General features: G+C 40.8%; 1 protein-coding gene across 7 annotated transcripts in view; it reads left to right on the top strand.

Annotated features, from left to right (window-relative positions):
• The window catches only part of DGKI (diacylglycerol kinase iota), a 228,073-nt gene that overhangs the window by 97,146 nt on the left and 104,395 nt on the right, over positions 1 to 26,532 (top strand). For all 7 annotated transcript variants that reach the window (XM_040596412.1, XM_040596410.1, XM_040596409.1 and 4 more), the window contains exons 6-15: positions 470 to 535; positions 6,206 to 6,277; positions 6,851 to 6,967; positions 12,746 to 12,820; positions 14,045 to 14,140; positions 15,950 to 16,032; positions 18,444 to 18,504; positions 22,603 to 22,716; positions 23,292 to 23,429; positions 24,517 to 24,595. In XM_040596412.1, the coding sequence (XP_040452346.1) occupies positions 470 to 535; positions 6,206 to 6,277; positions 6,851 to 6,967; positions 12,746 to 12,820; positions 14,045 to 14,140; positions 15,950 to 16,032; positions 18,444 to 18,504; positions 22,603 to 22,716; positions 23,292 to 23,429; positions 24,517 to 24,595 (901 nt within the window). The remainder of the gene's footprint in view (positions 1 to 469; positions 536 to 6,205; positions 6,278 to 6,850; positions 6,968 to 12,745; positions 12,821 to 14,044; positions 14,141 to 15,949; positions 16,033 to 18,443; positions 18,505 to 22,602; positions 22,717 to 23,291; positions 23,430 to 24,516; positions 24,596 to 26,532) is intronic.

The following is a 26,532-nucleotide window of genomic DNA, read 5'->3' as shown; positions in this document are numbered from 1 at the left end:
AGGATGTAAGTGGCCCAAACATGGAGAAAAGACTGCTTCAGTGACTGTTCCTTCCTCCCCTCCTTCCCTTCTCCTGCATTACAAGGCTGTATTTCCAAGCAGAATAGAGCAGGCCCCTGCATCGTGGCTGAACACAGAAGTGTCTGGGTACTTCCATACCCTGTATTTAGGTGATGATTATCTCCACATCATGTAATGAATTTCTTTTTTTTTGTAGAAGGGTACAGAGAGAGTAGTTCTGGCTGCATTTCAATATGGATAAAGAACGCTATCTCATCCTTATTCCTTCTCCAGTTTTGGTTGTGTCAGGGGTTTCCCATGGGCACTACTACATTTTTCTCCAGAGATGATCACATTGGCTGAAGGGACCTTTCCTTTGGTGTCTGTAACGCAATTTCACACAGATGGTACCACTGAGTGCAAGCTGTCGTTGCTTTCTATAACTTATCTTTTTGTCCTTCTTTTGCAGAACTTTGTCCGACATCACTGGGTGCACAGGCGGAGGCAGGAGGGGAAATGTAAGCAGTGTGGAAAGGTAGGATTTCCAGGGCATCACAAGCACAATAATGGGCACTTAAGAATTCAGGGTAGTCAGTAGGTCCTTTTAGTCACTGAAATTTTTCTGTCCTAAACATTTGGCTTCTTAAGGGCTGAAGACAAGCCTGATGTGTTGAGTGGTAGCAGCCCTGCTTCCCATGAGGGAAAAAGCAGCATCTGCAAGAATGAGCACGTTACATGTCCTGGGACATTGTGCTGCACTGGCTGGTAAAAGTGAAGAGGGGGAAGGCTGTGGCTCCTTGAGCTTCCTTCTTCATTAAGCTAACCCTATGCCATTATGGCATTCTTGTAGTGCTGTCCTCTGTGATGAAATTGTGATGGCCTATTTTTTCAGGCCTCTGGAAGAAGAAAGGCTGTTGCTTTCTTTTTTGCCCTGCCAGACTTTCAGATTTGTGAGGCTGTTTCACATTTCCTCTGCTGCATAGATTGTAAAATTTTATTTCGTAAAAGCTCTAAAAAGGGGCAAGTACCACCTTAGCTACTGGAGACCTTTCTTCTGAAGTGTTATGCACCCCTGAAATCTGTTGAAAGGTATTCTAAAATTAAATTGACACAGGGGTTTAACATCCTTTCTCTAGCACTATATACTTTTGCCTAGTAAGAAAGACTGTGTCTCATCTCCATGGCAGAACACTTAAGTCAGAGGAAAATCAGATTTGTAGATGAATACTGATGTAGATCACCAGCTGCATCAAGTCAGGCAATAAAAATGTGATGCCCTTTTATAGCAAGTAGCATGGGAACAGTGCAGCAAGGCGTTTTGCATACAGCTTTTTTGTGGTATGACTTTGCAGTGATATTGCATTCCTCTGCCATTTTGGCCTGGATCTCCCCTAGAGGCATTAGGAGTTTATTCTGTAATGGGAGTATTTCCTGCCTATCATATCAAAACCTGTGCGGGGTATGTATACGTGGGCAACATGACCAGTCCATCCTAACTTGCCTGTCAGCTCCGACTGATATGAAGAACTTCAGAGGAAATCACAGTTTTCCCCTTAAAGAAGAAATATGCAGTTAAGATTAACAGGAGTGTATTGTAGTAGAGTTTGTCTTTGTCAAGAAAGAGAAGGGCTTAGGGAAAAAAATAAAAATATCTCATTATATTTATCGGCCAAGCAGTCTCCCATTACAGCAAAATACTTGTCTGTCTCATGCTCCACTGTTACATTTTTTTGTTCCTCTGAGTGAGAACCATCTTTTATATTGTAATGTCATGCAAGAAAAAGGGAGCTATCATTGAAATGGAATGGTAGCAAATTTAAAACAATAACAGGAAGTAGTATTCATGGAATATCTAATGATTCTGATAGATCTCATTGTTGTGATACTAGTCCTATCCCATGGCTGGAACTGGATTATTTAATCCAGTATTTTAAGTGTTTTAATGATCATTGATAACAATTTGAGTAAAGAGTATTTAGGATACACCCATTTCATGCTTCAAATCATAAGCTAGCGGAAGGGCATTACTGTTCCCCAACATCCATCCTTAGCATGGCTTTGTGGCTTCATATTTCGTGTGCCTTCTGTGCCACAGCTGACACTTCCTGACATCTGGAGCACAGAGGTAGATGTCAGTGTTCCACCTTAGATCAGAAGTGCAGTTTGGAAGGAATTTTCCTGATTGTCATCACTTACCATGTTTCACACATGAGACAGTCTTGCAGAAGATGAACAGAACTCTTTTTAGACTGAACTTAATTGAAAGTTAACTCTGCAGCAGCTAGAGAGAGGGCATTTAGTCCACAGCACCAGACTACAGCTAATCCAAAGTAAAATTCTCTGAAAACCCTTGTGCATAGTGTCCTCAGTACCAACAGAGCCTGTGCTACCACTTGTTAGTGCTGATACAGTTTATATGGTCTCATCTAGGCTTCAGTTTTCTCCTCTTCTCCCAGAGGTGATTTCACAGAGGTACTGCAAAAGTTCTATATGCAGAAATTGCTGCCAGGGAAGGGAGCCTGGAAAGTCTTGTTCAAAATCTTACTGAGTGCAGTGGAACCAAACAATCTATTTCTGTCTACTCACTGTGATGATTCTGTTTTTTTTGTAACTTATGGCCATCTTTCTATCATAGTCTCATCTCTGAAGTACCATTGAGCCCAGTATTCAACACTGGCTTCTTATGGAAAACTATAAGATGGGGGAGGTGTTTAGTGATGCATTCCCAAAACAGTCTCCTGGCCTCTAAGAATTTCTGTCTCATAAATTTCCAGGAATGCTGCTGTGAAATATAACCTATGATAACTTTCTCTTCTGTGATCTTATCTCGTTGATCCTTGAGTTCCTGTAAAGTTGTAGCATTTACAACAATCTTTAGCAAGGAATTCCCAAACTTAACCACATGCTGTGAGAACATTTTGGTTGTTTCAGACATGTCACTTACTAGGTTTTTCCTAATGCTCTATAGCTCTTGTGTTGGAAGAGTTGGTAAATAAATGCTCCCAAACTTCAACCTCTACAGCATTCATGATGTTTAAGAACTCATTTCTTTTCTTTTTCTTGCAGGCAGAAAAAAGTGTAGTTTTATAGCTTCTAGCTGTTTGTTACCCAGGATTATTAAAGAAACCAGAATATTTTTTTAATTTACATAATAGAATGTAAGAATGTTCAGACCATGTGGCCTGGCATCCAGTTCATGACTGTGTGCAGTGATAGAAGCTAAAGGATGAATGCAAAGTGATCCTTTCCTCATATACTTCCAGTTAACAGTGGCTTAGGGATTTTGTGAGACCGAGAATGCATCTTGGACCATCATGTTGAACAGACACTTTATTTCTTTTTACTTTCTGTGGTGTCCAAAGTAGTGTGTCCACTGCACACGCACAGCGTGCAGCTACAGTGTCTTTCTGTTACTGATTCCTTTAAAGGCCTGTGGCTTGATGCAGAGCTGTATCTTTTCCCTGCGTATAATAGTAGCATCAAAATTTTGAGTACTTAAAAGGCAATTCTAGTTCTTTCTTATTTTAGTAAAGATCACCATCCAAGTGCTTCCGTTGCCATTTGTATCAGAGTTGTAACAATACCTGGCTCTCCTACAGTAATGTTGCACTGGAATATCTCTGAGAGCATTAAGAAGGAAATAAATATCATAGGAAAATACATGCAAAACAAAATATTAGTAACCCTAACACTGATATGGAAATAATCTTTAATGGTAAATACATCTGAGAATATAACTGTACACAGGTTTCTATATTGATGTGAACTTTGATCCAGATATTTCAACAGATTGTAATCACCAACATAAGCTGGGGATTCAGGTGCACTTTTCCTCCCAGTGTATTTCCTTTGGTATGCACAACTGTTTATTTCTGCAGAAGCAGCTCACAGCATGAAATTTCATGTGTTGTACAGGAATTAGGTGCCAGTGAATCAGGGCTAATTAGGTACTATTAGGCTGATATTCTAAAAAAGGTGAAATTAATTTTCTCTACAAAAATTTGTGAATTTGTGCAGAAGACCTCTTTGCATGACCCAGGAACGAGAGCTGAATTTTAATTTTCCTTCTCACTGAAAGAAAGCAGAAGAGATGATTTCTGATGAGGTGTGGGGGAGTCCAGTGTTTCAATTCAATAGTCACTGTTAAATCTCACTGTGACCTGTGGTGCATTGCTTTATTTTATCAGATCCTTTGTTTGTAAAACTACTTTTCAAATAATTGCTGTCTTACCTCAAGCATGTATCCTTGGGAAGAATTAGTTCACAATTGTAAAGCTATTTGAGGAAGAAAAGTGGAGTTTTATTGCCACTTATCATTAATGTTTTTACTGCTGTATCATTTTTCTCTAACGACTCCCTAAAAGCCAATGGCTTACTGAATAAATGAAAAACGGGCCATCCAGAACCAGGCAAGCTGCTCAGTCCTTATGTTTAAAATACATGACTGATGGGCTATGGAATTAATGTACTGAGTTTTAGGGTTTTATTAGTTGAAGTTTTGGGAGAGAAGTATTTCTCCCGTGGCTGTTACAAAGTAGAACAAACCAAAACATTTCATGCCCATGAAGGGCTGAATTTTTTTATTTTTTTTTTTTTTTTTGAAATATGCTTTGGGACAGGAAGGAGTGAGATTTGTGAGAAACAGTGAGAAGCGCTGATTATTATAATTCATTATAACTGAATGAGAATAGAATGCTTAATCCAGTGTCAGACCTCCATTCTAGCACTCTTTCCATACCTGTCTCTCTGTTCTTGTGCCCACTCTGAATGGCAGACTAGAGCTGGCCAGCTTGTCTTTGTGAAGCCACTTGACTATGCTCTGTTAACTAAGCCTGAATATGCCAGATCGCCATCATTATGAAGAATCTACTCTTTGAATTTCTCTGAATGTAGAACCGGAGGCATTAGGAGAAGGTATTAGTTGGTGGTGTGGTCCATCTGGCAAGCTGGTTTGAATATGTGGTGGGGACACCTGAAAAAGCAACTGCAAGGTGCACTTTGCATGGTGGGCAGACAGGTAGAGCCTCCTCCTCTTCGGTGTATTGATAGGGTTGTCCTCAACCACTATGTATCAACAGATTGTAGCTCAATCACTCATTTAACGAGACCATTGCATCTCTGGATGGGTTTTTGGTTGTTTATTTAATTCTCTTTCTTGGTGTGCTTGACATTGTCGTTGCACTGAGCAAAATAGTAGGCTCGTTTTTCTTGCAGGTGTCCGTCTTCCTGTTCCTTTCCACAGCAGCTAGGATAAGAAGGACCTTCATGATAGAAGCAGTGAGGCTATGTCCTGTTAGATATTACTAAATCAGTAACTCTGAAATTTAAGCAGTGAAGGTGACTATGACAAACTGTTCAACGATGTTCTAGACTTTCCGTCTCTGTAGCCATCAACCCACACCAATTCTTTCTCTAGCTAAAGTAAGCTTTAACTGAACACAAATTATTAGGCTGTAATTTAGGATTTGTTGCCTGTGTTACATGCAAGAAGAGTGCATATGACCCAATGGTCTTTTCCAGCCTTATAATTTAGAGTGAAGTGATTTAGATAATTTAGAGTGAGAAATGTGACTCTTCTCATGTTTTCTGGTAATGGTGAGCTTTTTTCCCCTTTAAAAGAAATGTTTTCTTTTACCTGTTTGATCTGAATCAGATCATCTTGGTTTTTTTGGATAGTGCTAAAAAGATTTAAATCTAAGTCAGCTCAATAAAACAATAAACTTAATTTCCCAATCAGAACATTTCCACACAGACATTGTAGTTGATTTCACTCTGTATTTATGTAGAAAAAAAAAAGTAAAATTCAAATTCTTGTTTATATTCAGAGCAAACAAGACCGCAATGAGAGAATGTTTTGTTCAACAGAAAATCTGAATGTTAGGTCTGTAGAAATCCATTCAAATAGGCATCCCTTCTCTATTTTTTACTCCATTGTTTTTAACCATAAAATCTAAGAAAAAGCTTAAAATTTTTGAAAAGTGTTTTTTAAAAGTATGTGTGAAAACGCCTCAGTTAACGAACCTTCTCTATGAACCCTGCCATTGTTTTATCCCCCAAAAATCTGTTTGGTGCCTGAGAGCTTTGAGGCTGAACCAATGAATCTGACTTCAATGAACTGATTTAGCCTAGCACAGTTACCTGGCAAGACTTAAATATGTAAATTTCTGGTAGTGAGGAGGAGTTTAATCTTTTTTTCTTATTCTAGGGCTTTCAGCAGAAATTCTCCTTCCATAGTAAAGAGATTGTGGCCATCAGTTGTTCCTGGTGCAAGCTGGCGGTAAGTGAACAATACTCACGGAGACTGCTAGCAGCTTCACTGAGTGGTCACACTGCAAGCAACTTCTTTTTTTCCTGGCTTTTAGAGCTCCCTCTCTGTGAATCACCTCCAGTTTTGCCATTTCTGTTCCCTTTGCTCAAAGACACCATAACCACCTGGCTGACGAGTCCTCCAGGTGAAGAGTCTTGCTGCACGATGTATTTGCTGGCTACCTCCCATCAATGGCCTGCCAATACTAGCTCAGGCAGGAAAAGGGCTTCCAATACATACAGCTGCATCAAAATCTATGATCTGTGTTTAAGTAGGAGTGATTTATTTTTTTGGGGGGCCGGGGGGGTGTTGTGTTTGGTTTTTGTTTGTTTGTTTAGTGTGGGTTTGTTGGGTTTTTTTGTAAGGAGGCATGGCTAGGGAAGGTGATCTTTGGTTATATGACTCCCGGTTTGAAGGACCTGAAGATGGTTGAGCTGGGAACATTGCTCCAGTTTTTGAACCATCACTCTCTTACTGCTTTCCATGTTTCCCCTTTGTCTTTCTTGTCCTCCTTATTGACTCTACTCTTCTCCTGTCTTGCAGTTTCATAACAAAGTCACCTGTTTCATGCTACATCACATTGAGGAGCCATGTTCCCTGGGGGCTCACGCTGCTGTCATTGTGCCTCCCACCTGGATCATTAAGGTGAAGAAACCTCAGGTAACTGCATGCTGATGTCTGTTTCTGAAGCTGTATGGCTGCGCAGGGCCAACCTGGCTTTGCCACTTGGTATTCCTTCACTGAGGCATGCTTGTTCAACCCTGTCTATCCCTGAAACCCGGCATACATCCATAGTGGTTATGAACCTGTATCCTCCTGCCCCTCCATCCAGCCCTTCAGTAGATTTCCCTGTTTGGGACAATTAGCAACAAACATGACTTGTTCTGAGCAAATCCAGCTCAGGTTTGTTCCTGTAACTGTGAATTCAGCAAGCATACTGCAAGAAATCCCATGTTGTAGGCAGTGAAGCATGTTTCATTAAATAGAGCTGAGCAAATACAGGGAAAAACTGTTCAAAACATTCCCTCAAACTGCAGTAAGATTTGGCTGTGGACTGGCATCCTTCTGAATTTGTCATCAATAGACATTCAAACAATCGTGTCTTATTTACATCAGTGCTTGCTGAATGTCAGCAGTAAGCCTACGTGCTCATTTAATTGCAAGTAACGGGCATTAAACTTCAGAGCTGTTATGGATGTGATGTGTCTTGGAGAGGATAATTCACTAGTGAACACAATAGGGAGAAGAGGTGTCCAAAAGAGAGCTGGCCAACAATTGTAAGGGGATTCATGCAAGAAGTATTTTTGTATTTGAAAAGGGTGTTTTCACTCCAGGTTGAACTCAAAGAAACAAACACACACTGAACATACCAGGGAGTCAGGAATACTGAGAAGTGTTATTTCTGGAGCACTGAAATTAAGGTTTTCTTTTCCTGAATTGAGTAGTGTCTGGGATATTGAAACTTCCTGGTCATGTTTTCTTGTAATTTTCCCGCATTCACAGGAATGCTGGTTTTATAGAGTAGTGGTGTGTGGTTCTTAACTTTAGTGTGCCCATCCTTGGGAAGTGACCCAGGGCTTTCTGGCTGTAGGCAGGGCACTAAGACAAAATTAGTCCTGTGATACTGGAAAAAAAACCCCGAGTTGTGACACTGCTAAGTTTTTAGTTCCAGTCTAGGGATACGACTGTCAGATTTCTGCATGAGTAGCATTTCTAGCAAGGCAGATATTAAAGACAGGGGAGGGAAGGGGAAGTACACATAGAGTAATCAAAAAGTTGACTGAAGGGGCTGCCACTTCTCCTTTACATCCAGAGAGAGTAGGCAAGATTCCTAGCCACCTTCACTCTGAGAAAAAAGGTTTCTTTGGCACTTGTATTTTTTCCCCACAGTATTCTTTCTCTGTTAGCTTTACTCCAGCCTCCTTGAGAGAAATCTTTTTTCCTCTCTTGTTGAAGAATCTGTTTGAGTCCTTGGCAGGGACTTAATCTCCTTGGCTAATTTTCAGCACTTGTGTGGTATTTGATAGATCAAAATGATATTTAGCACAGACAATGGGCATATTTCCATGAAACTTCTTAACAGCACCCATTGCAGTATTAATTCTAGGGAATGCATCCTTACTGCTGTAGAAGATGCTGACACATCTTTCAGATGTGTTTTCAGATTTTTGGCAGAAGTCTTGTTTTCTTGTTTATTATTTTCCTTTTAGGAAATATTTTCTTCTCTCTTGCTGTTTCTGGCCAGCTCTCCTTCTGTGTATTATGGCCCTCTTCACCCTATATGAATGTTTAGTAAACACTATGAAATATTCACTGCATTTGATCCACAGAATATGAACACAATATTCACAAATTTTTGTAAATTCACATTGTAAATAAATTTGTAACCAGCAATCTGTTTTTCACATATTCCACCATCAGAATAAATCTGGCTAGAAGCCTTTTAGTTATAAAAATATTTCCTCAGCTCTAATTAACTACTTACTGGTCGCAGGCAACTCCTGAACTGAATTCCTTATTCATATGAAACTGATTTTAGTGGTGCCTTCATCCTGTTTGTTGGTTGTTTCTTTTATGCAAATAAGATGGCTTTTTGTAGCAAAACCTTGCCCTGATATTATTTTTTCTTTATTGCTACAAAAATGGTTTTCCATGCTTATTTTGTACAACGTGGGTCACCACCTTTCAAATATTGGGCTTGAATAAAGAGCATGCTCCCTCTCTGATTACCAGCACCGTTGTGATAGTGAAGCATCGTGCTGCAATTGGTTAAGGACAAATCTCTGCTGACAACCTATGTTCTAAATGGGGAGCTTTTGTTTCTTGCAAGCAATTAATTGCAAGACGAAGAATATTCAGAATGGTTGAAATAACTTTGAAATTGGTGGTAGCCCTGTATGTAATGACCCATTTACATGATTGGAAAACTCCCAATATCTATTCCATATTATTCATAATGTGAGCCACTTCTGTAACTTCTTTACTGATTGCCAGTGTTTCTCTACTGTTAGCAGCACTTTGATACCAGCTCTGATTTCCTGGGGTTCAAATCAATTCAGTCTCCTAGTCTGTGAAAGCTGTCGACTGGTGGTATTTTGTTATAGGTGAGGCTTGGTAGTTCAGTTGGTGTTAGCTCTAGGAATGGACTTGCTGGTATGCTTATGTTCTGGGACAAAAGTAGATAACAAGGAGGATCTGCCCGATGTACTTACTGATTCGTCCTGTCTTCTGTTTGGGAAGGCAAAGACAGTAACTGTAAAATTTTTCTGTTCAAGGTGAGTAAACATGGTGTTTTCTCCTTCTCCGTTGAGGACCTTGGAGAAGTGATAGCAAATATTTATATTTCTGGGTTTATTTCTTAGTTTCCACAATTGCTGAGTGCAACTGGCTTGTCTGTTGGGGGGGGTGGGGGTGGGGTTTGTGAACAACCAGAAAATGGTCAAGATTAACCTTCCCAGAGGCTATTCATTACTTAGGTCATTTGAAGCCCAGCATGCTTAAAAGCCTTTGAAAATGAAGGCTGAAATGTTGTAAAAGGAAAGGTTGAAAGGGTCCACTGAGATAGTCTGTGGCCCTTACACCACCTAACACACCATACAAAAAGGACTCCAGTTCTTCTGTTCATCTTACTAAGCTTGCTGAGAACTATATACTGACCGTTCAATAATACCAAAAATCTCTTTTTGAGGATGGCCAAACTGACATCCACAAAGGAGAGGTTCCCTCTCTAGAGACAAGTTAGGATTTACATATGGTGCCTATCTAAAGGTATGCTTTGCTATCGCATACTTTGCTGAATAATGCTATATGCTTATAAATACTTGTCCACATAACAAGGTGATAAGGTAGTATGCATCTATTTCTTCAAGTCAGTGTACAAAGACTGATGATTACTCTTGGCTGTTATTCTTCTGCATGTTTGCAAAGAAGATCTGCATATGTTTAAGCAGCTTTTGTTGCCTTTCATCTGCTATGGACACACGGTTGCAATCATAGCAAATCTTTAGGTTCTCTTAACACTATAGGTGTAGGCATGTTAGAAAACCAACCAACCAACCACCAGTTAGTTGTGACCTAGCATATTTTAGTGCCTTTTTGAGTGTGGAAATGAAAATTTTTATAATAATGAATGGCAGCATGGACTAAAACTGTTTCTCTAGTATAGCTGTATGCCTCTTCCCACCCTACCTGTTGGCAAGGAAAGAGATACATTCTAGAGGGATCTAATGACAAGTACATTTAAACATTCTTTAAATCATTCTTTTAAAATTAGTTGGGATTTTACTGAACAGTCTTTGCTCTTTCCAGAAGAACCTCACTGAGTTTAGGTCCATCTATTGTGGAGATAGAATAAAAAGTACAGCCCTTCTTCCAGAGGTACAGTTAAGTACTTGCCTAGTATAATACCTAACTTGAGTTACAGACTAATATTTGACAGAAGAATTCACTGCTCTTTACCGACATGGTAAGTATTTTGAATTTTGCATCTGAAGAGGCTGAAGCATGGGGAAAAGGCTTGGTATGCCTGTGACCTTTCAGCGGACTGCTGGCAAAACTGGGGACAGATTAGGTCGCCTCTCTGTCCTGTGTTTTGCCCTACTCCAGGGAGAATTCTTCATCAGATAATGGCACAGGACCTAGGCTAAGGCCCCCACAGGAGGCAGCTTTGAGAGTAATGTCCCATACCTTTGTATTGGCATAAAGACTTTTGTAAATCATCAGTCTGATAACTGAGGTAGGGCAATGAAATGCCAATGCAGGTGATACTGCCAATGCATTTCTGTAGTCAGTGAAGTCTTTGTGCTTTATCGTGCTTTCAGGATCACTTTGTATCAGAGTAGGTAAGAATATGAACACTTCAGGTGGTTTCTTACAGGACATTTGTTCTTTTAGATTATACTTTAAGTGCTCTGCAGAGCTGTCTTGTCTTTTTGCTTTCTGAAAATACTGAAGACGTGACTATATCCGGGTCCTCAGGGAGTGTTGGGAAGTAACAAAAAGCTTGGGACCTTGGGCTCTACAGCAGGGCTTCTCTTGGTCTGGGTGAAAAAGGACAGTGTCTTTAGGTATTTCAGTTAGCTGTTAGGTTTGTTGTTTGTTTTTTTTTTTTTAACTTCCCGGAGATGTGGAAACATTAACTTCCATATTTGGCATGTTGTACTGAAGTCTTGAAATTCTGGAAGTGATTGTTAGGTATTAAACAGAATCCAGTAGTTCCTCTTGTTAATGTTGGTTAGCAACCAGGATTAAGAACAGATGTCACTGCTTACAAATTTGATGATCTCTGGTAATTGACTTTTTTCATTAGTGGTACGCTTCTGAATGAGGTCAGGACAGAAATGAAATTTTGGATGAGCTGAGTGAATCTTCCTTTCCCTCTTGCAGCCAGAAAAAAAATACAAAAATCAATCAGCTTTCTTCTGATTCCCTGTGCTACTTTATTTCCTGGTGATGGCTAGACTAGAAGTTGAAATACTGAGAAAATATTTACTGAATTTCCTATAATACAAAATTTCAATCTTATGGAAAGGATTAGGGTTTCCTGCAGGTATGACATAAGTTACTGAATTAAACGAATTATAAGATAAGATAAAATTCTGCTTTTTGAACTGTTCTTACTGCATCAGAACACCTTTTCGTTCAGTATCACTGAGAAGGCTATTGCCAGCCTGGAGAATAGCTTTGATGTAAGTTCTATTTTAATAGGTTCTGCAAAAATACAAGCAGTTTTATCATTTATATTTTTTCTCTCATGTAGTTAAGTGATACTGTCATTTCAAAACAAAAAGCAAACTAAAACGCTACAAACACCCCCCTCACCCAAACCTTAAATGTTAACAATTCAGTTTGTTTTTTAGCAGATGATTACACAAGTTTCTTGGTAGGCTGGAACTGACTCCACAGTGCCGGCATCATACGACATGGTGGCCTACGTTATGTTGAGTCATAATGGTTGCCAGAGATAAAACTTGTTGTTTTCTTTCCTAAAAAAAACATGAAAAATATCTCATTTATCATGTTTTTTATTACATCTTTATGCAGGTGGTCTCCATACCAGGAGACGAGCCTGATTGGGCAGGAGACTGGAGCCCCGAAGGGGAAACGGGCGTCTCCTACCCCTATTGGGAGGGTTGGCAGGTACAACATGTGGTGTTATGTGAGTCTATGGGAGCATCTGATCTTTTTCCCCCCTCACAGCGTGGGAAAGTTTCCAGTTCCAAAGCACCAGTCTGGTCTCCGTGTGTGGCTTTCTCCATAAACGGTGGTGTGGAAGTGTAAAGCATGCAGCGCATGTAATTTAAATCTCGAGCATGTGCCAGATACTCTTATCATTCTCCAAGTGGACATGCATGGAAGAGCTTCGTAAAGGGGCTCTGTCTGGGCCTGTCTTCTAAATTTTGTTTTGCTTTTCATGTATTCTTTTTTCTTTTGATGTAGAACTCGTTAAAGACTTCAACACGGCGAAAGAAGAGAACGTCTTTTAAAAGAAAAGCCAGCAAAAGAGGCAATGATGTAAGTATTCAAGTGCTTTGGAAATCAGGCTCCTCCTTTTTATTTAAATGTCTAAATGCAGACTGCAAAGTTTAATATTGTTACTGCAGTGTTTAATATTTCTTTTTTTCCACTGAAAAATTCCACACTATTGAATTTGCTGTGAGAAAAGAGCAGTTTTGATAAAACTTGTATGAGAAGTTTGCCAAGTTGATTCTTTTCAAGAAACAACATAGCAGACTCTGGAAGGACCGGCAGCCTAATGAAACAGTGTTCCCTTGGGATGTAAGAGACTCGGCTCAGACCCTTGGTTTCTACTAGGCAGAGCAGGGGTGTGAAACTGGGCTTGTGGAATCCATGGTGAGTGCACTGATGCAAGGGGTCTGGTCCGGTTTGAGAGTGTCTCCGTCAGCCGATCTCACATTAGGAGTACTCTGTGTGGAAAATTGACACTGGGCCACACAGAGAGAGAAAACAGATGATCTGATGGCTTGATTTACCATGACCATGTAGCTTATAGAAGATCTTGTTTTCCAGACTTTGCCTAGTGGATTAGTTATATAGGCGAACAGCAGCCTCTTGGGAGAGGTGAAGGGAGACTCGCCTCTGCATAGCCAGGACGCTCCTCGTTAAGGTCCTCACTGGAGTGCTGGGAGAACTGCAGGCCAGAAGCTTGAATCTGTGTCTGCCACAGCCCTCGCTACTGGGCACTCGGGTGTCCTGCAGGGATAGGGAGTAGGGGGACAAATAGTTTTCTCATTGACATGTCATGTTTGACTTGTGGCATTTGTTCAAAGGTGGGAGGATGGTAAGGCCAAGAGTTCGAGGGCAGATCATCAGCAAATAAGCCCTGATACAACTTGTCTGTTAGGTTAAGGAAATAAGTAGCTTATCTCATTCTATTTCCCATTGGAAAATTGTTTGTAATACAAATAGCACTTTATCTGACATGTTATTAGTGCTGTGTGAATGATTTTTTTGGGGGGGCGGGGGGAATAACATAGAGTAAAATTCTAAAATGGTTTTGTGCTGGCCTGAATTGATTCCCTCCCAGCCCCTCCCTCCCCACCCCACCCCCCTTATTTTCTTACTCAGTTGTCTCAGCTGAGCACTGCGTTAACATGACTGTTCTATTTCAAGTACCTGAGGTTGTTTTGTCAGAGCTAGGTTGAGGCTCCTGCATGTTGTGTGCCAGGGAAACATACATAGGTTGTACTAAAGCTGTTTTTTGCTTCTGTTTCTCAGGATAACAAAGGTCGGCCATTTGTGATAAAGCCTATCTCCTCTCCACTCATGAAACCACTACTGGTTTTTGTCAATCCAAAAAGTGGAGGGAATCAGGTAAGTACATGATGTGGTAATCATGTAAGGACATCATCCAGGTCACAAAGTTTTAGTTTAACAACAGTGTTTCTGCAAATTAGACTAGTTCTTGGTCAGTCAGACAGGAAGAATGCTATGCCTGAGCTGCAGTCCTCAGAAGAGGTCCTTGCTGTTGAATGCTCTTTCCACTTCAGTGGAATTGCATGGATGGAATGGATGCTGAAGTATTTCAGCAATTGCATTTTTATCTTCAGAGTGTTTAAAGGAATCTAAAATTATAGTTTGGAGGTTTCCAGAAGACTTCATCTTTCCACAGAAAATTCAGATTGCCAGTGAAGTCTTAGACTTTTATCCAAAAAGTGGTTTAATTTTACCAGGAAAGCCTAGTTCAATTAGTCAGTGTGAAATGACATGTTTTTATGGCATCTAAAAAATCATTACTGGTCTTGTCCTGTACCACAGAGCACAAAGTTTCAGTGACTAACATACGGCAGACTTCTTTCTTAGGGTTCTTGGAACTGAAATTTATCCAAGTGAATGTTTTTCAGGTTAGCTCTGAGTGCCTTTTGATAAACAGGGCCTTCTAGTTGAGAAGTAGTGATTGATATAAGATACAACAGAGGCCTGCAGAGCATAGGGAATAGCATAGCTGCCACTCACTTTCTCCCTATTAGAAGAATTAGGGAAGATATAAAATTAAACTGCTAAGACTATGATTCAAAACAAAGGAAAATGTTGGTCCTTCTCACATTGTGTAGTTCAGCTGCAAAACCCCTTGCCTTAGGATGTTGTGAATGCTAAAAGTTTACCTGGGCTGCATGTTACTAAAGTCCTGTACCCTCCTCTGGCTCAAGAATTCTATGAGCTGCAAATAGCTGAGGCTGTGAGAATACCTACAGCAAACATCACATTTATTTTCTCTGTTATACTTTTCCTAGGCACTTTGACTGCTATTCTTGGTTCTCCACTTGGGGAAAGGTGTCAGACAGAGGAGCCATCCCTCAGAGCGGGGAGCTTTTGAAAATTCCTGATTTGCATCCACCAGGCCATGTCTGAAAGGCATTATTTAATTACTTGGGGGTACAAGCTTGACCCATAGGGTTCTTAGTCCTGTTCTGCTAGTGAGACATCCTACCAATTTGCCTGGGCAGAACACAAAGGAATAAAACTGAGTATCTGGAATATGAACCCAAGAGCTTGAGAAAGCAGAAATTACATCTTTAGATGATGAGCTGGCCACACTGCACTGAGTGAGGGGGCACTGGGACAGCTGTAGCCCATAGAGTCCTTGACTACTCCTTCATTAGATGGAAGAGGGCTGCAATGATGAGTGTTCATGGTGGTGATGGTGGTCATCAAAGCAATGTCATTGCCTGGATGTTGGGCAGGACACTGTTTAATAGGATGGTGACTTCACCCACAAGCTTGGTTCAACTTCTTGCTGTCATGGATGGCTGAGGGTGGTGTGGGATAACTAAGGTTTCTTCTCGCTGCAGGTGGTGAGAGACAGGAGAACAGGTTTCTGTGGGAGCTGAACCTTTGGTCTGACTCCAAATACCTGTTCTTATGAACCATTAGTGATCTGTGTTGTTAAATTTAATCTGTATGTATGCACGTGCACCCTGACCAGATTTGTTGGTTGCCATTCTACAGAGTGGTCATCTGCCATGCCACTTTCTAGTTTGTCTTTTTATTGGTTTATATTTGCTTTATAAAGCACAGAAGAAAGAAAAGCGGTGCAAATATAGAGAATAATGAACATTATTATTTCTAATAATCATTAAACTATTTATAATTTCAATTCATTTGATTTTTCTCTATTCCTAGGGCACCAAGGTTCTCCAAATGTTTATGTGGTATTTGAATCCACGCCAGGTCTTTGATCTCTCTCAGGAAGGGCCAAGAGATGCGTAAGTTCTCAAGCCTTCAGCGCTGTGGACCATAATTCTTTTCTGATCAGGAAAGCAGACAAAAGTCTAGCTTGGATAGATTAGTAGGCTGTGTATGAGGTTTTACGTATCCAGGTTTTGGTAGCAGAGGGACGGCTGCAGTGGTGGCCTCTATGAGAAGAGATCAGGGGCTGCCCCTGTGTCAGACAGAGCCAGTTCCAGATGGCTGCAAGACAGATTTGCTGCTGATCCCAGTGCCTGACCATTCCCTAATGGCTGAGCATTCCAATGGGCTGAGACTGCCTCCAGATTCCTATACGTGACAGCAACATGCAACTATCTGTGCTTGCTGAGTAACTAAGTCAGCTTATCTGGGTAATAGTTGAAGTGTGAACTTCTTCCAAGGGAGGAAGGGAGGACCTGTCTTTAAAGGGCTGATTTATGCTGCTAAGGGTTAAGAGACCATCCTTCTATGGTATTTGAGACAGGGATACTTGCTTTGCCTAACCATCAGTTCAGTGCTACTTTCACAAGTTAGGCAGCACAAAAAGATATAATATAAAATCAGATATTTGCCTCTATATGAACGGTCCAAGTATTTGCTATTCAAGGCACCTAAATTCTTTTCACTGCAGAAGTATCTCTGCTGATGATCCTTTCAGGATGTATGGATGCTTTAAGGTAGACATACAGTTTGTAGAGCTGTGTAACATTGTTACAAGAGGATTAGGTCCTCTGGTCACTCGGCTCTCTCTGTGAATGTACCCCCTCCAGTAGGAGATATTTCATTAATGCCTCTCTCTCATGCAACTGAAGGAGCAGGTATTCAACAGGTGCTTTTTTGGCTGTCCTATTGGTAACTTAGATCAGATATCCAGAGAAAGAAGTCTATTAGATAGTCTTGCCTTTTGTGGTGTTAAAAAAAAAAGTTACCAGTTGAAGAAGCTGTCATGTTCTACATGCTTCAGAAATGGTGGCTTAGCAAATTCTGATGAGGAACATTAAATTTTGTTTAAAACTCTCAATATTTATATTTGTTTGCTGTAGGATAGGAGAAAAATGAAAGTTTTCTGTCATCTGCAGAGGGAACATGAAAATTTTCCTTTCAGATTTAGAATCATAAAATCGTTTAGGTTGGAAAAGACCTTTTTGATCATCAAAGCCAACTGTTAACCCAGGACTGCCAAGTCCATCAATAAGCCATGTCCCTAAGCAACACATCTACACATTTTTAAAATGTCTCCAGGGATGGTGATTCCTCCACCTCCCTGGGCAGCCTGTTTCAGTGCTTGACAACTCCTTCAGTGAAGAAATTTTCCTAATATCCAATCTAAACCTCCCCTGGCATAGCTTGAGGCAGTTTCATCTTCTCCTGTCCCTTGTCCAGGTGATGTCCCCCAACTTGTCTACAACCTTTCAGGCAGCTGTAGAGAGCAATAAGGTCCCCCTTGAGTCTCCTCCTCTCCAGACTAAACAATCCCAGTTCCCTCAGCTGCTCCTCATAACACTTGGGCTCCAGACCCTTCACCAGATCCCTTGCCCTTCTCTGGACACAGTCCAGCATCCTCACACCCCTCTTGAAGTGAGGGGCCCAAAACTGAGCACTGTATTTGAGGTGTGGCCTCACCAGTACTGAGTGTAGAGGGATGATCATCTCCCTAGTCCTGCTGGGCCACACTGTTTCTGATACAAGCCAGGAATCTGTTGGCCTTCTTGGCCACCTGGGCACATTGCTGGCTCATGTTCAGCCAGCTGCCAACCAGCACCCACTCCCAGGTCTTCTTCGGCTGGGCAGGTTTCCAGCTACTCTTCCCCAAGCCTGTAGCACTGTGTGGGGTTGTTGTGATGCAAGTGCAGGACCCGGCACTGAGCCTTGGTGAACCTCATCCAATTTGCCTCAGCCCACTGCTGCAGCCTGTCCCGATCCCCCTGCAGAGCCTTCCTGCCCTCCAGCAGGTCAGCACTCCCCCCTGACTTGGTGTCATCTGCAAACTTGCTGAGGGTGCACTTGATCCCCTCATCCAGATTGTCAATAAAGATATTAAAAAGCAGTTTAAAAGGAGTTTCCATGTAGCGTGGCAACATGCTAAACTGATCAAATACATCTCAAGAGGTACTGCCTGACCATGGAAGTGGTTCATGTCCTAGGGGGTTTATGTGTGCGTGAAGGTGTGAAGTGAGGCACAGGGCTCAGGTTGGGTTGGGGCTGATGCTGCCTGCAAGTGCTAGGCCTGATGCCTCCTCATGGCTGAGGCTTTTGGTAACACTGAGATTATTTTTTTATTATGATTATGTTTCTGCCTCCACTAACATCCTTAATAATAAATATTTGAAAATGCAATAAGGGGCAGTTAAACAGTTGCTTAGCAAAGTGCATGAGAAGTGCCTGTGTTATTGTTCTGACCTTTTTCCCTTTTCTCCCTACCGGCCAGACTGGAGCTGTACAGAAAAGTGCCAAACCTGCGGATTCTGGCCTGCGGTGGGGATGGGACGGTAGGTAGCTGGCGGATGATTATGGGGCTGCCAAGTGGTCATATTCCTCGTGGTGTGGGTTTCCCACCTCGTGATGCCTGCAGAGCCAGATAATGTATCTTGCGCTTGTGAAATCTACATTTTTTTATTATTTTTGTTTTTAATTGTGTGGCATATCCTGCGTAGTAATGGGGTCAGATCATAATGTCCAAGGCTCTATCTTCTTTATGCATAAAGATTAGGTATAGCAGACTAACATTGCAGGCCTCCTCTGGCTACTTACACAGATCTTGGGGTCTAGCAGGTTAAGTCAGTGTCTGGGAGCCGTTAAATCTTAATTTCTGCCCCTTCATGCTAATAGTCCTCATGAAGTCCAACTACAGTCAAGTAGTGTCCCCGCTGGGCCTAAAGAAAGTGAGTTTCCACGCTTTCTTTACAAAGCGTCTGTAAGGAAGGGTATTGCATTGGTCATACTACTAGCCTGGGGTCTGGCAAGGTCCAGGTTCAGTATTTCTCTTTGCTACTGAATTTCTGTGTGTTCTTGGATAAGTGAATAGGGTCCAGTTTTTAAAGGATTCAGGCACTTTCAGTTGGAGACAGGGTCTGGAGGCCACAGTGGTAATGGAGGTATTACAACTGTATTACTCTTTTCAGTACTTAGGAATATTGTAAATCTCAGTCTGTGCTGCTGGGTGATTAAATACAGTTGAAGAACTGCCCTTCAATCTCTGTGAAGCTCCGTTCCCCAAACCTGCATTTGATAATAGCTGTAACCGTAGGTATGGTAAGGAAAATGCATACTGCTTGCAAGGTGCAGCGACTGGCCAGGACAGATCTATGTAGGTGCTTAGGACAGGAAGAGGATTTCTTTTTTTCTGTAGTGAGCTGAACCCCTACCCTTAACCCATTTCTGCTTGAATTTCTGGGGGAGCTTTCTGTTCAGCTTCTGTGGGTTCTTTTAAAAGCTCAATTGTAGGGGTTATTAATACCAGTGCTTCCCCTGCAGGCGTGAAGGAACAAATAAAAGTGATTAAACTACTGTCTTGGTGGTAAAATAAGATATTACTGTTAGCGAATTGTGAACTTTTCTTGACAAGTGTACAAAGCGTTACTTTAGCAGGAGATGTAAGCTGCAAAAAAGTGTTTAAGGCTGTTTCTGAAAGTCTTTTTCTTCCACCTGAGGAAGCCAATATTTTAATAGGGGAAAAAAAATTGCATCTCGAAAATATTAAAATAGAAATGCATGCAGCTACATGGAGTATGACCATCTTCCGTTTTCCCTTTGCCTCAGTGCAAGCGACAGGTGGCAGCACCCTCTCGTTAGTATGAGCAGCACTCCACCATCACCTTTGCTGCTGCTCAGTTTGAAGCAAATTAATATCTAGTTATTCCCAAAGCCATTACCTCTAGAAATGAAAAATCTGGCTCAAATGGACTTAATGAATATTCAATGAGACCAGATGATACCTTGCATTATTGAGGTGAATCAAAACTTATTGCAACTTTTCCATCATTGCTGCTTGCTGTTCCTTTCCAGGGCATAAGCGGAAAGCTTTGCGTTCAAAGCAGTCAGGAGCTTTCTATTTACAGGGAAATGGTAGTCTGTGTCATTCTTGATTGTAAAACTAATGTACAAGGTTTAGAAATGACTAGAAAAGTTAAATAGCAATGTTGTACTTAAAAACTCGTATTTTGAAGTTTCTGTGTATCAGTTAAAAGCACTTACAAAAGCGGTAGGTATTGTAATGCTTCCTGTAGCAGTGGGATACTGAGGCACAGATGTACAGATGAAGTCAGTGGCAATGACTAAGGGCTTATGACAAAGGACTCTTAAAGAAGTCCTGGTCCCAATGAAGTTATTTGGACTCTTTATTCTGTCTCCTGTTATCAATACTGAAGGATAGATATTTTGAAAGGTAGAGGATTACTCGCCCCCGAAAAATCCCTTGAGGACTCTACTCTAGTCCTACTGTGGTGCCTATGATAGACCTAAGTACCTTTGGTGACAACCAAGTTCATGAGAGTTGTAAGTGATTCAGACGTCTGTTGTCAGACAGTGAGCTGTGTAATATGGGATCACATCCCAGGTGAACGCTTTAATAATTAGACAAATGCTTGTGATAAATAACTGTCTAATAAATGATATTTATACAAAATAAAATCTAGCAGTCAAAAGACTCAGAGGAAGACATGCCCTAGAATATGAATAGTGTGGTGGTTGATACATTTATCAGGTTACCCCCTCTGCAGTCCTTCAAATCCCAGTTGTTCCCAATGCCCGTATTGTACTGGGTGCCTTTCATGAAGTTCTAGTGTCATCGTACTTTGGGTTAAGAATATTTAAAAAATCATAATAATAATAGTTGAGGGAGGAAAAATCCTGTCCAGCTGCAGACAAGATTTCAGCTTTCTGTCTTATTTAAAAGCTCACGTTTCCAGTAGAGATAGTATCTTTGAACACTGGCGTCAGGCAAAAAGGAAAAAAACCAAACAAAACCAAAACAACCCAAACCAAGTTTTGTCTTATATTTGTTTTTTCTTAATTCTTTATTTAAAAATTAATCACAGGTTCTTTCACAGATTGTAATTTTTTTTAAAGATGAGAAATAGTTTAAGAAACAGTCCTGTTCTCTTGTAGCAAGAATTTCAGTCATAAAAAGTTCAATAACATCTTCAGCAACAATTCTTTCCCCGCTTGGAAACTGCCATTCAATGAAAACAAAACATTTTACAGTAATTTGTTCCTTCTGGCTAGATTTTTATTTGAAAGTTTTATGCAGTGCAGAACAGGGACAAGAGAGAGAAACAGCTCTCTAAAATAACTAATAACTTATGATACAAAAGAGCCAGATTCACTGTTCCAACCCAAAGCCTTAAATACTGAGCATTATTTTGTCTTTTATTCTAGTCTTTTGTTCTTTTATATAGATGCGTGTATATTTATACACATATGACTAGACTATGTATATTATATATTATGCTTTGCACTGAGTGAAATAATTCAGCACCAAGGTCTCTGGGGAATGGGAGACCTGTGGGCAAGTCTATGCTTGCCTTTATTTGGACCCTCTGTTCCAGGACATGCTCTGAGTTACCATGCTGTTTTAGTGTGTCTCTTGCATTTTGTTTCATAACAGTTGTCAAAGGTTTGGTTTCCTTTAGCATAATGGCAATTAAAAAAATAATCTTGAATTGTCCATATCATTCCTAATTTTTAAATACAGTATTTTTCAGAGCAATATTTAGGCAGTCTTATAATACCAGGTATAATTCTATGTGTTTTCATTTCCTGCTTGAAGAACAGCAAATTCTGTGCTCCCTTTCCTCAGTATCTGTGTGTTCTGTTAGAGGCAGCCAGTGTCAGTGTTCACATCCCATCACTTCTGCTTGCACAGGGGCTTCATGAAACCTATCGTGCCTGCTCTCCGAAAGGCAAAAACGCAGATGCATCTGTTGTAGAGTTAAATTTCAGACACCCTCTTCTTTTCCTTCATTTTGTTTTACTTGATCTTCTCTGTAGAGGGGTGTTGTGACTTAACCCCAGCCAGCAACTAAGTACCGCACAGCTGCTTGCATACTGCCCACACCCACCCCAGTGGGATGCAGAGGAGAATCAGAAAATAGTAAAGCCTATGGGTTGAGGTAAGAATAGTTGTAACAAAGAGGAGAGGGAGAGAGGTCATGCACAATTCAATTGCTCGACACCCACTGACCAGTGCCCAGCTAGTACCCGAGCAGCGATTGGTGAACCCGGGCTGACTCCCCCCGGTTTGTATACCGAGCATGGCATTCTATGGTATGGAATATCCCTTTGGCTAGTTTGGATCAGCTGTCCTGGCTATGCTCCCTCCTGGCTTCTTGAGCACCTGCTCACTGGCAGAGCATGGGAAGCTGAGAAGTCCTTGACTTAGAGTTAGCAAGAACTAAACCATCAGCGTGTTACCAACGTTGTTCTCATGCTAAATCCAGAACACAGCACTGTGCCAGCTACTAAGAAGAAAATTAACTCTACCCCAGCTGAAACCAGGACAAGGGAAACAATCAAAATATGTCTCCTTCTTTTTTCCCATCCCTTTTAATCTTCCTGACTAACAGTTCTCTGCATTTCCCATTTCATAGGTGGGCTGGATCCTCTCTATCCTCGATGAGCTGCAACTCAGCCCCCCGCCTCCTGTGGCTGTCCTTCCGCTTGGCACTGGGAATGACCTTGCCCGCACCCTCAACTGGGGTGGGGTAAGCACTGACTGGGCTGCCCCTATGTGTGGGCTCTCAGCTTGCTGCTCTGATTTAGTTGTGTAGGGTAGAACTTCATTTGGGTTAAAATAGCAGGCATGGCTGTGTCCGAGGTCTGCTTCAGTTAGGCACAATAGTTTGGTTCAATTTCCAGCCTGGGATCTTGAATTATTAATATTGTAGTTGTAATAAAAGTGTTCATAGAGATATCTGTCTGGTAGCTCAGGCCAAGTAATAAGGATGTGCAGGCTTCTAATTTAAGCACAGTTTAAACTTTATTTGTCTGTATTTATTCTGAACTACACCACTGGAGTTATTCCAGGCAAGGCAAATACACTTTCAGTTCCTCTCCTTATGACCTTACTTTGCCTGCCCAAGACTTGTGTACCTCAGCAATAGCTTGTTAAAATACTTGATATATCAATATTTAGCAGTATTTTGAGGTGTTATTAGGAACATTTGATCTGGGGTTTTTAAGCCTGTGTAAAAGGAGGGAGGTCTGTGAGGTAATTAGTCAGTGAGTTGCTTTGCTTCCACTGTCTGTGGCTGATACTCTGGTGACACTCTGCTGTCAGGGTTACACAGATGAGCCAGTGTCCAAGATCCTGTGCCATGTAGAAGATGGGACAATTGTCCAGCTGGACCGCTGGAATCTCCAGGTTGAACGCAACCCTGATTTGCCACAGGATGAGCTGGAGGATGGGGCACGTAAGGTTAGAGATGCCTTTTTCCCACAGAGACTATAGGATGCTTAAAAGCACCTTTGTGTTACACCATAAACTGAATGGGTGGGGAAGATCTAAAACTTTTTAATTCTCTACTTGTATCTCTTCCTTCTGTTCTTTTCATGTGTTAGTGATTCCAGAGGTGTGTGAAATGTAATGCATATCAGCCATCTATTTGGTTGTTGTTTTTCTCTAGTTAACCTGGTGTAGCAGGAGAAGCAACACTGTGACTACCATCCATTCCAAATTAGACAAAACTAAAAGCAGGATATAGAATTTTATTCCTTAGGATTTTGCTAATGGATACCAACTGTTTCCTGCTTTACAGCAAGGTGTATTTTTGTATTTAACTACTTTGTGTGTGAGTCTCCATTAGTTTATCTTGATAGTTGAAGAATGGGAAGATTTTTATGTGAGGAGATCACATTTATAGTAATATTTCATTTGGACTGGAGATGTTGAAAGTGTTACAGTTGTTAAAAAAAAAAGAAAAAGATTCTGTGGACCATTTTACTATTCTCAGTTATAATTTCCAGCCTATCTAGTGGATGTTACTATTCTGTCATCTACAGCCCTGCTGGGCCTGTATAATGATGAAGAGGCCAGATGTGTGTTTCCCTGCCTCATGCATTCTCAATAGAATTAGGGCATCTTGTCTGGGACTTGTGTTGCTTCTGATTGTATAAGAAGCAGGAAGAACACAGCTTGAGTTTCATTTGCCATGCTGAGCTTGAAGTGCCAGCAATTAGGAGAACCTTTGTATTGACATGTTAGGTGGAACAGCATTATGGGAAATCTTAGTGACAACTTAAGGAATGCTTTAATGTGCTTATAAGGTTACATATATGATCAAAAAGCTCTGTGGATGTGTTTGTGTTCTTTGGGCTTTTGTATCTAATCTAATCATCTTCCACAAGCCATTACTAACCTTCAGAGCAGCTTTCTGCACACATTTTCCTGTTATGTTCCACTTTATTCTTTGGAGGTTTTCATGTGATACCATGTTAAAAGTATTTAATTCCTGAAATGCTTCATTCATGTTATTTTTACAAGTCTTTTTATTATCCAATTACAGCTTCCTCTTAGTGTCTTCAATAATTATTTCAGCCTTGGATTTGATGCGCATGTTACACTGGAGTTCCATGAATCTAGAGGTAATGGGAACTTTTTGTTTCCTCAGCCTTGGGAGTGGGCAGCTATTTCATGAATTACAAATGGAGTGAGATTTAACATCCTGTTCTTATAATTCAGAAAGAAAGCTGGAACATAAAAACCCAAGATACAATCACTTTCTTCCCACTTTTATGTATTATGAATTTGCAAGGGACTTAATCATTTAAAAATTAAAAAAAGTACAAGGAAAAAGGGCATTCACTGTAGGTAAAGGGCTAAAAGGGAATAATTTCAAAGTTTTTAATCTTCTAAAGAAGGTACCAAGTACAGATATAAAGGAAGCTTATGCTGATGCAGAAGTGTCAGAATAAGAGCAGAAAGAACAACAAATGTGTCAGGTGCAAGTGTGGAGATGGAGGGAGGAGAAAAGCTGCAAGACTGTGGAAGTAACAGGAGGATAATTGTGTTCTTAAGCTCAACAGCTGTTACTTATAGATGAGTATAGCATAACATCACTGGGCTTGGTACAGACCCAGAGTGTTTCTTCGCAAGTGAAAAGTTTTAATGTCCACAAAACTGTCAGGAATCTGAGCTGTTGTAGCATCTTGTTTGTCCCCTTGCCAATAGCTGTTGTACCATCCCATACAGATCCAAATGTGGCTTAGCGGTGGGTGGGCTTTGGACTGATGTGAACTGCTCTATTTACATGGTTTAGGCAAGTATGCTTGTAAAAACAAACTTTGTTCAGTTGTCTGTGTTCAGCTTTTGGTCATTTCACCTTCATATGCAGGTATTTTTTCTGAAATACAGCCTCCCCTATCTTTACTTTCATACTATCAGAGTGTCATTTCAAGATGAAAAGATAGCACCGTAATGCCATGCTAAGTAAAGAGCAGGATACATGATGGAATGAACTAATGCATATTTTATAATGTTTAAGACTGCCTCAAGCTTTAGGAATAATAATGAGGGGCCACAAAAAGGGTACAGGAATGAATTGATGACAGCTGTATGCATTTTTTTATGAATGCATATCACTATGCATCGCTAATATGACTGTGAATATACTGTACAGATTAAATGCTTGGCTACTTTCTCACCTAATGGTGGCATTACTTAATAATGAAGTTATGGAGCTCTATAAAGAATGGACATTATTCCAGAGATGCCAGTGTGTTAAAAATTTATGTGGGTGAAAAAATACTTGGCAGAGCAAGCTGTGTGTCTGTGAGTGGGTGTGTGTGGTCAGGAGAGCTTTTCATAGTGCAAGTTCTGCTCTTACGTGTCATTATTGCTGGCACATTGCTTACCTTCCCAAATACTAAAATGTACAAAGTGAGTCCTATGTTATTTTAGGAGAGAAAAGCCTATAGCATTTCTGGTGTGTGTGTTCTATTGTTTTTCATGTGGAACTGGAGTTTTTCAGCCTGGAGAAGAGAATGCTCAGAGGAAACCTTACTGCAGCCCTTCAATACTTAAAGCAGGCTTATAAGGATGATGGGCACAGACTTTCTAGTAGGGCCTGTTGAGATAGGGTGAGGGGTGTAATGGTTTTAAACTATAAAAGATAGTAGATTTAGACTAGGTAAAAGGAAGAAATGTTTTACAAGGAGGGTGATGAAATACTGGAACAGGTTGCTCAGAGAGGTGGTAGATGCCCCATCTCTGGAAACAGGCAAGGTCAGGTTGGATGGGGCTCTGAGGAATCTGATCTAATTTGAAGACGTCCCTGCTCATTGCAGTGGGGTTAGACTAGATGACCTTTAAAACTCCCTTCCAACCCAAGCTATTATGTGATTCTATGAATTAAGCAGTGCAAAACAGATTCTGATCTCTTTTACAATTGTTGAAATCCAGAGAAACTCTTAGCAACACTTCAGCAATACTTAAAGCACTTTCACAGCTGTAGCACTTGGTCCGTTAAGATAAGTTGTTGTATGCGGTTGCTTATGCTGAGCTATTGTAATCACATATACTA

The sequence above is a fragment of the Falco naumanni genome, chromosome 5 (assembly GCF_017639655.2).
Source record: "Falco naumanni isolate bFalNau1 chromosome 5, bFalNau1.pat, whole genome shotgun sequence".
Classification (NCBI taxonomy): domain Eukaryota; kingdom Metazoa; phylum Chordata; class Aves; order Falconiformes; family Falconidae; genus Falco; species Falco naumanni.
This window is presented reverse-complemented; position numbering and strand designations above follow the sequence as displayed.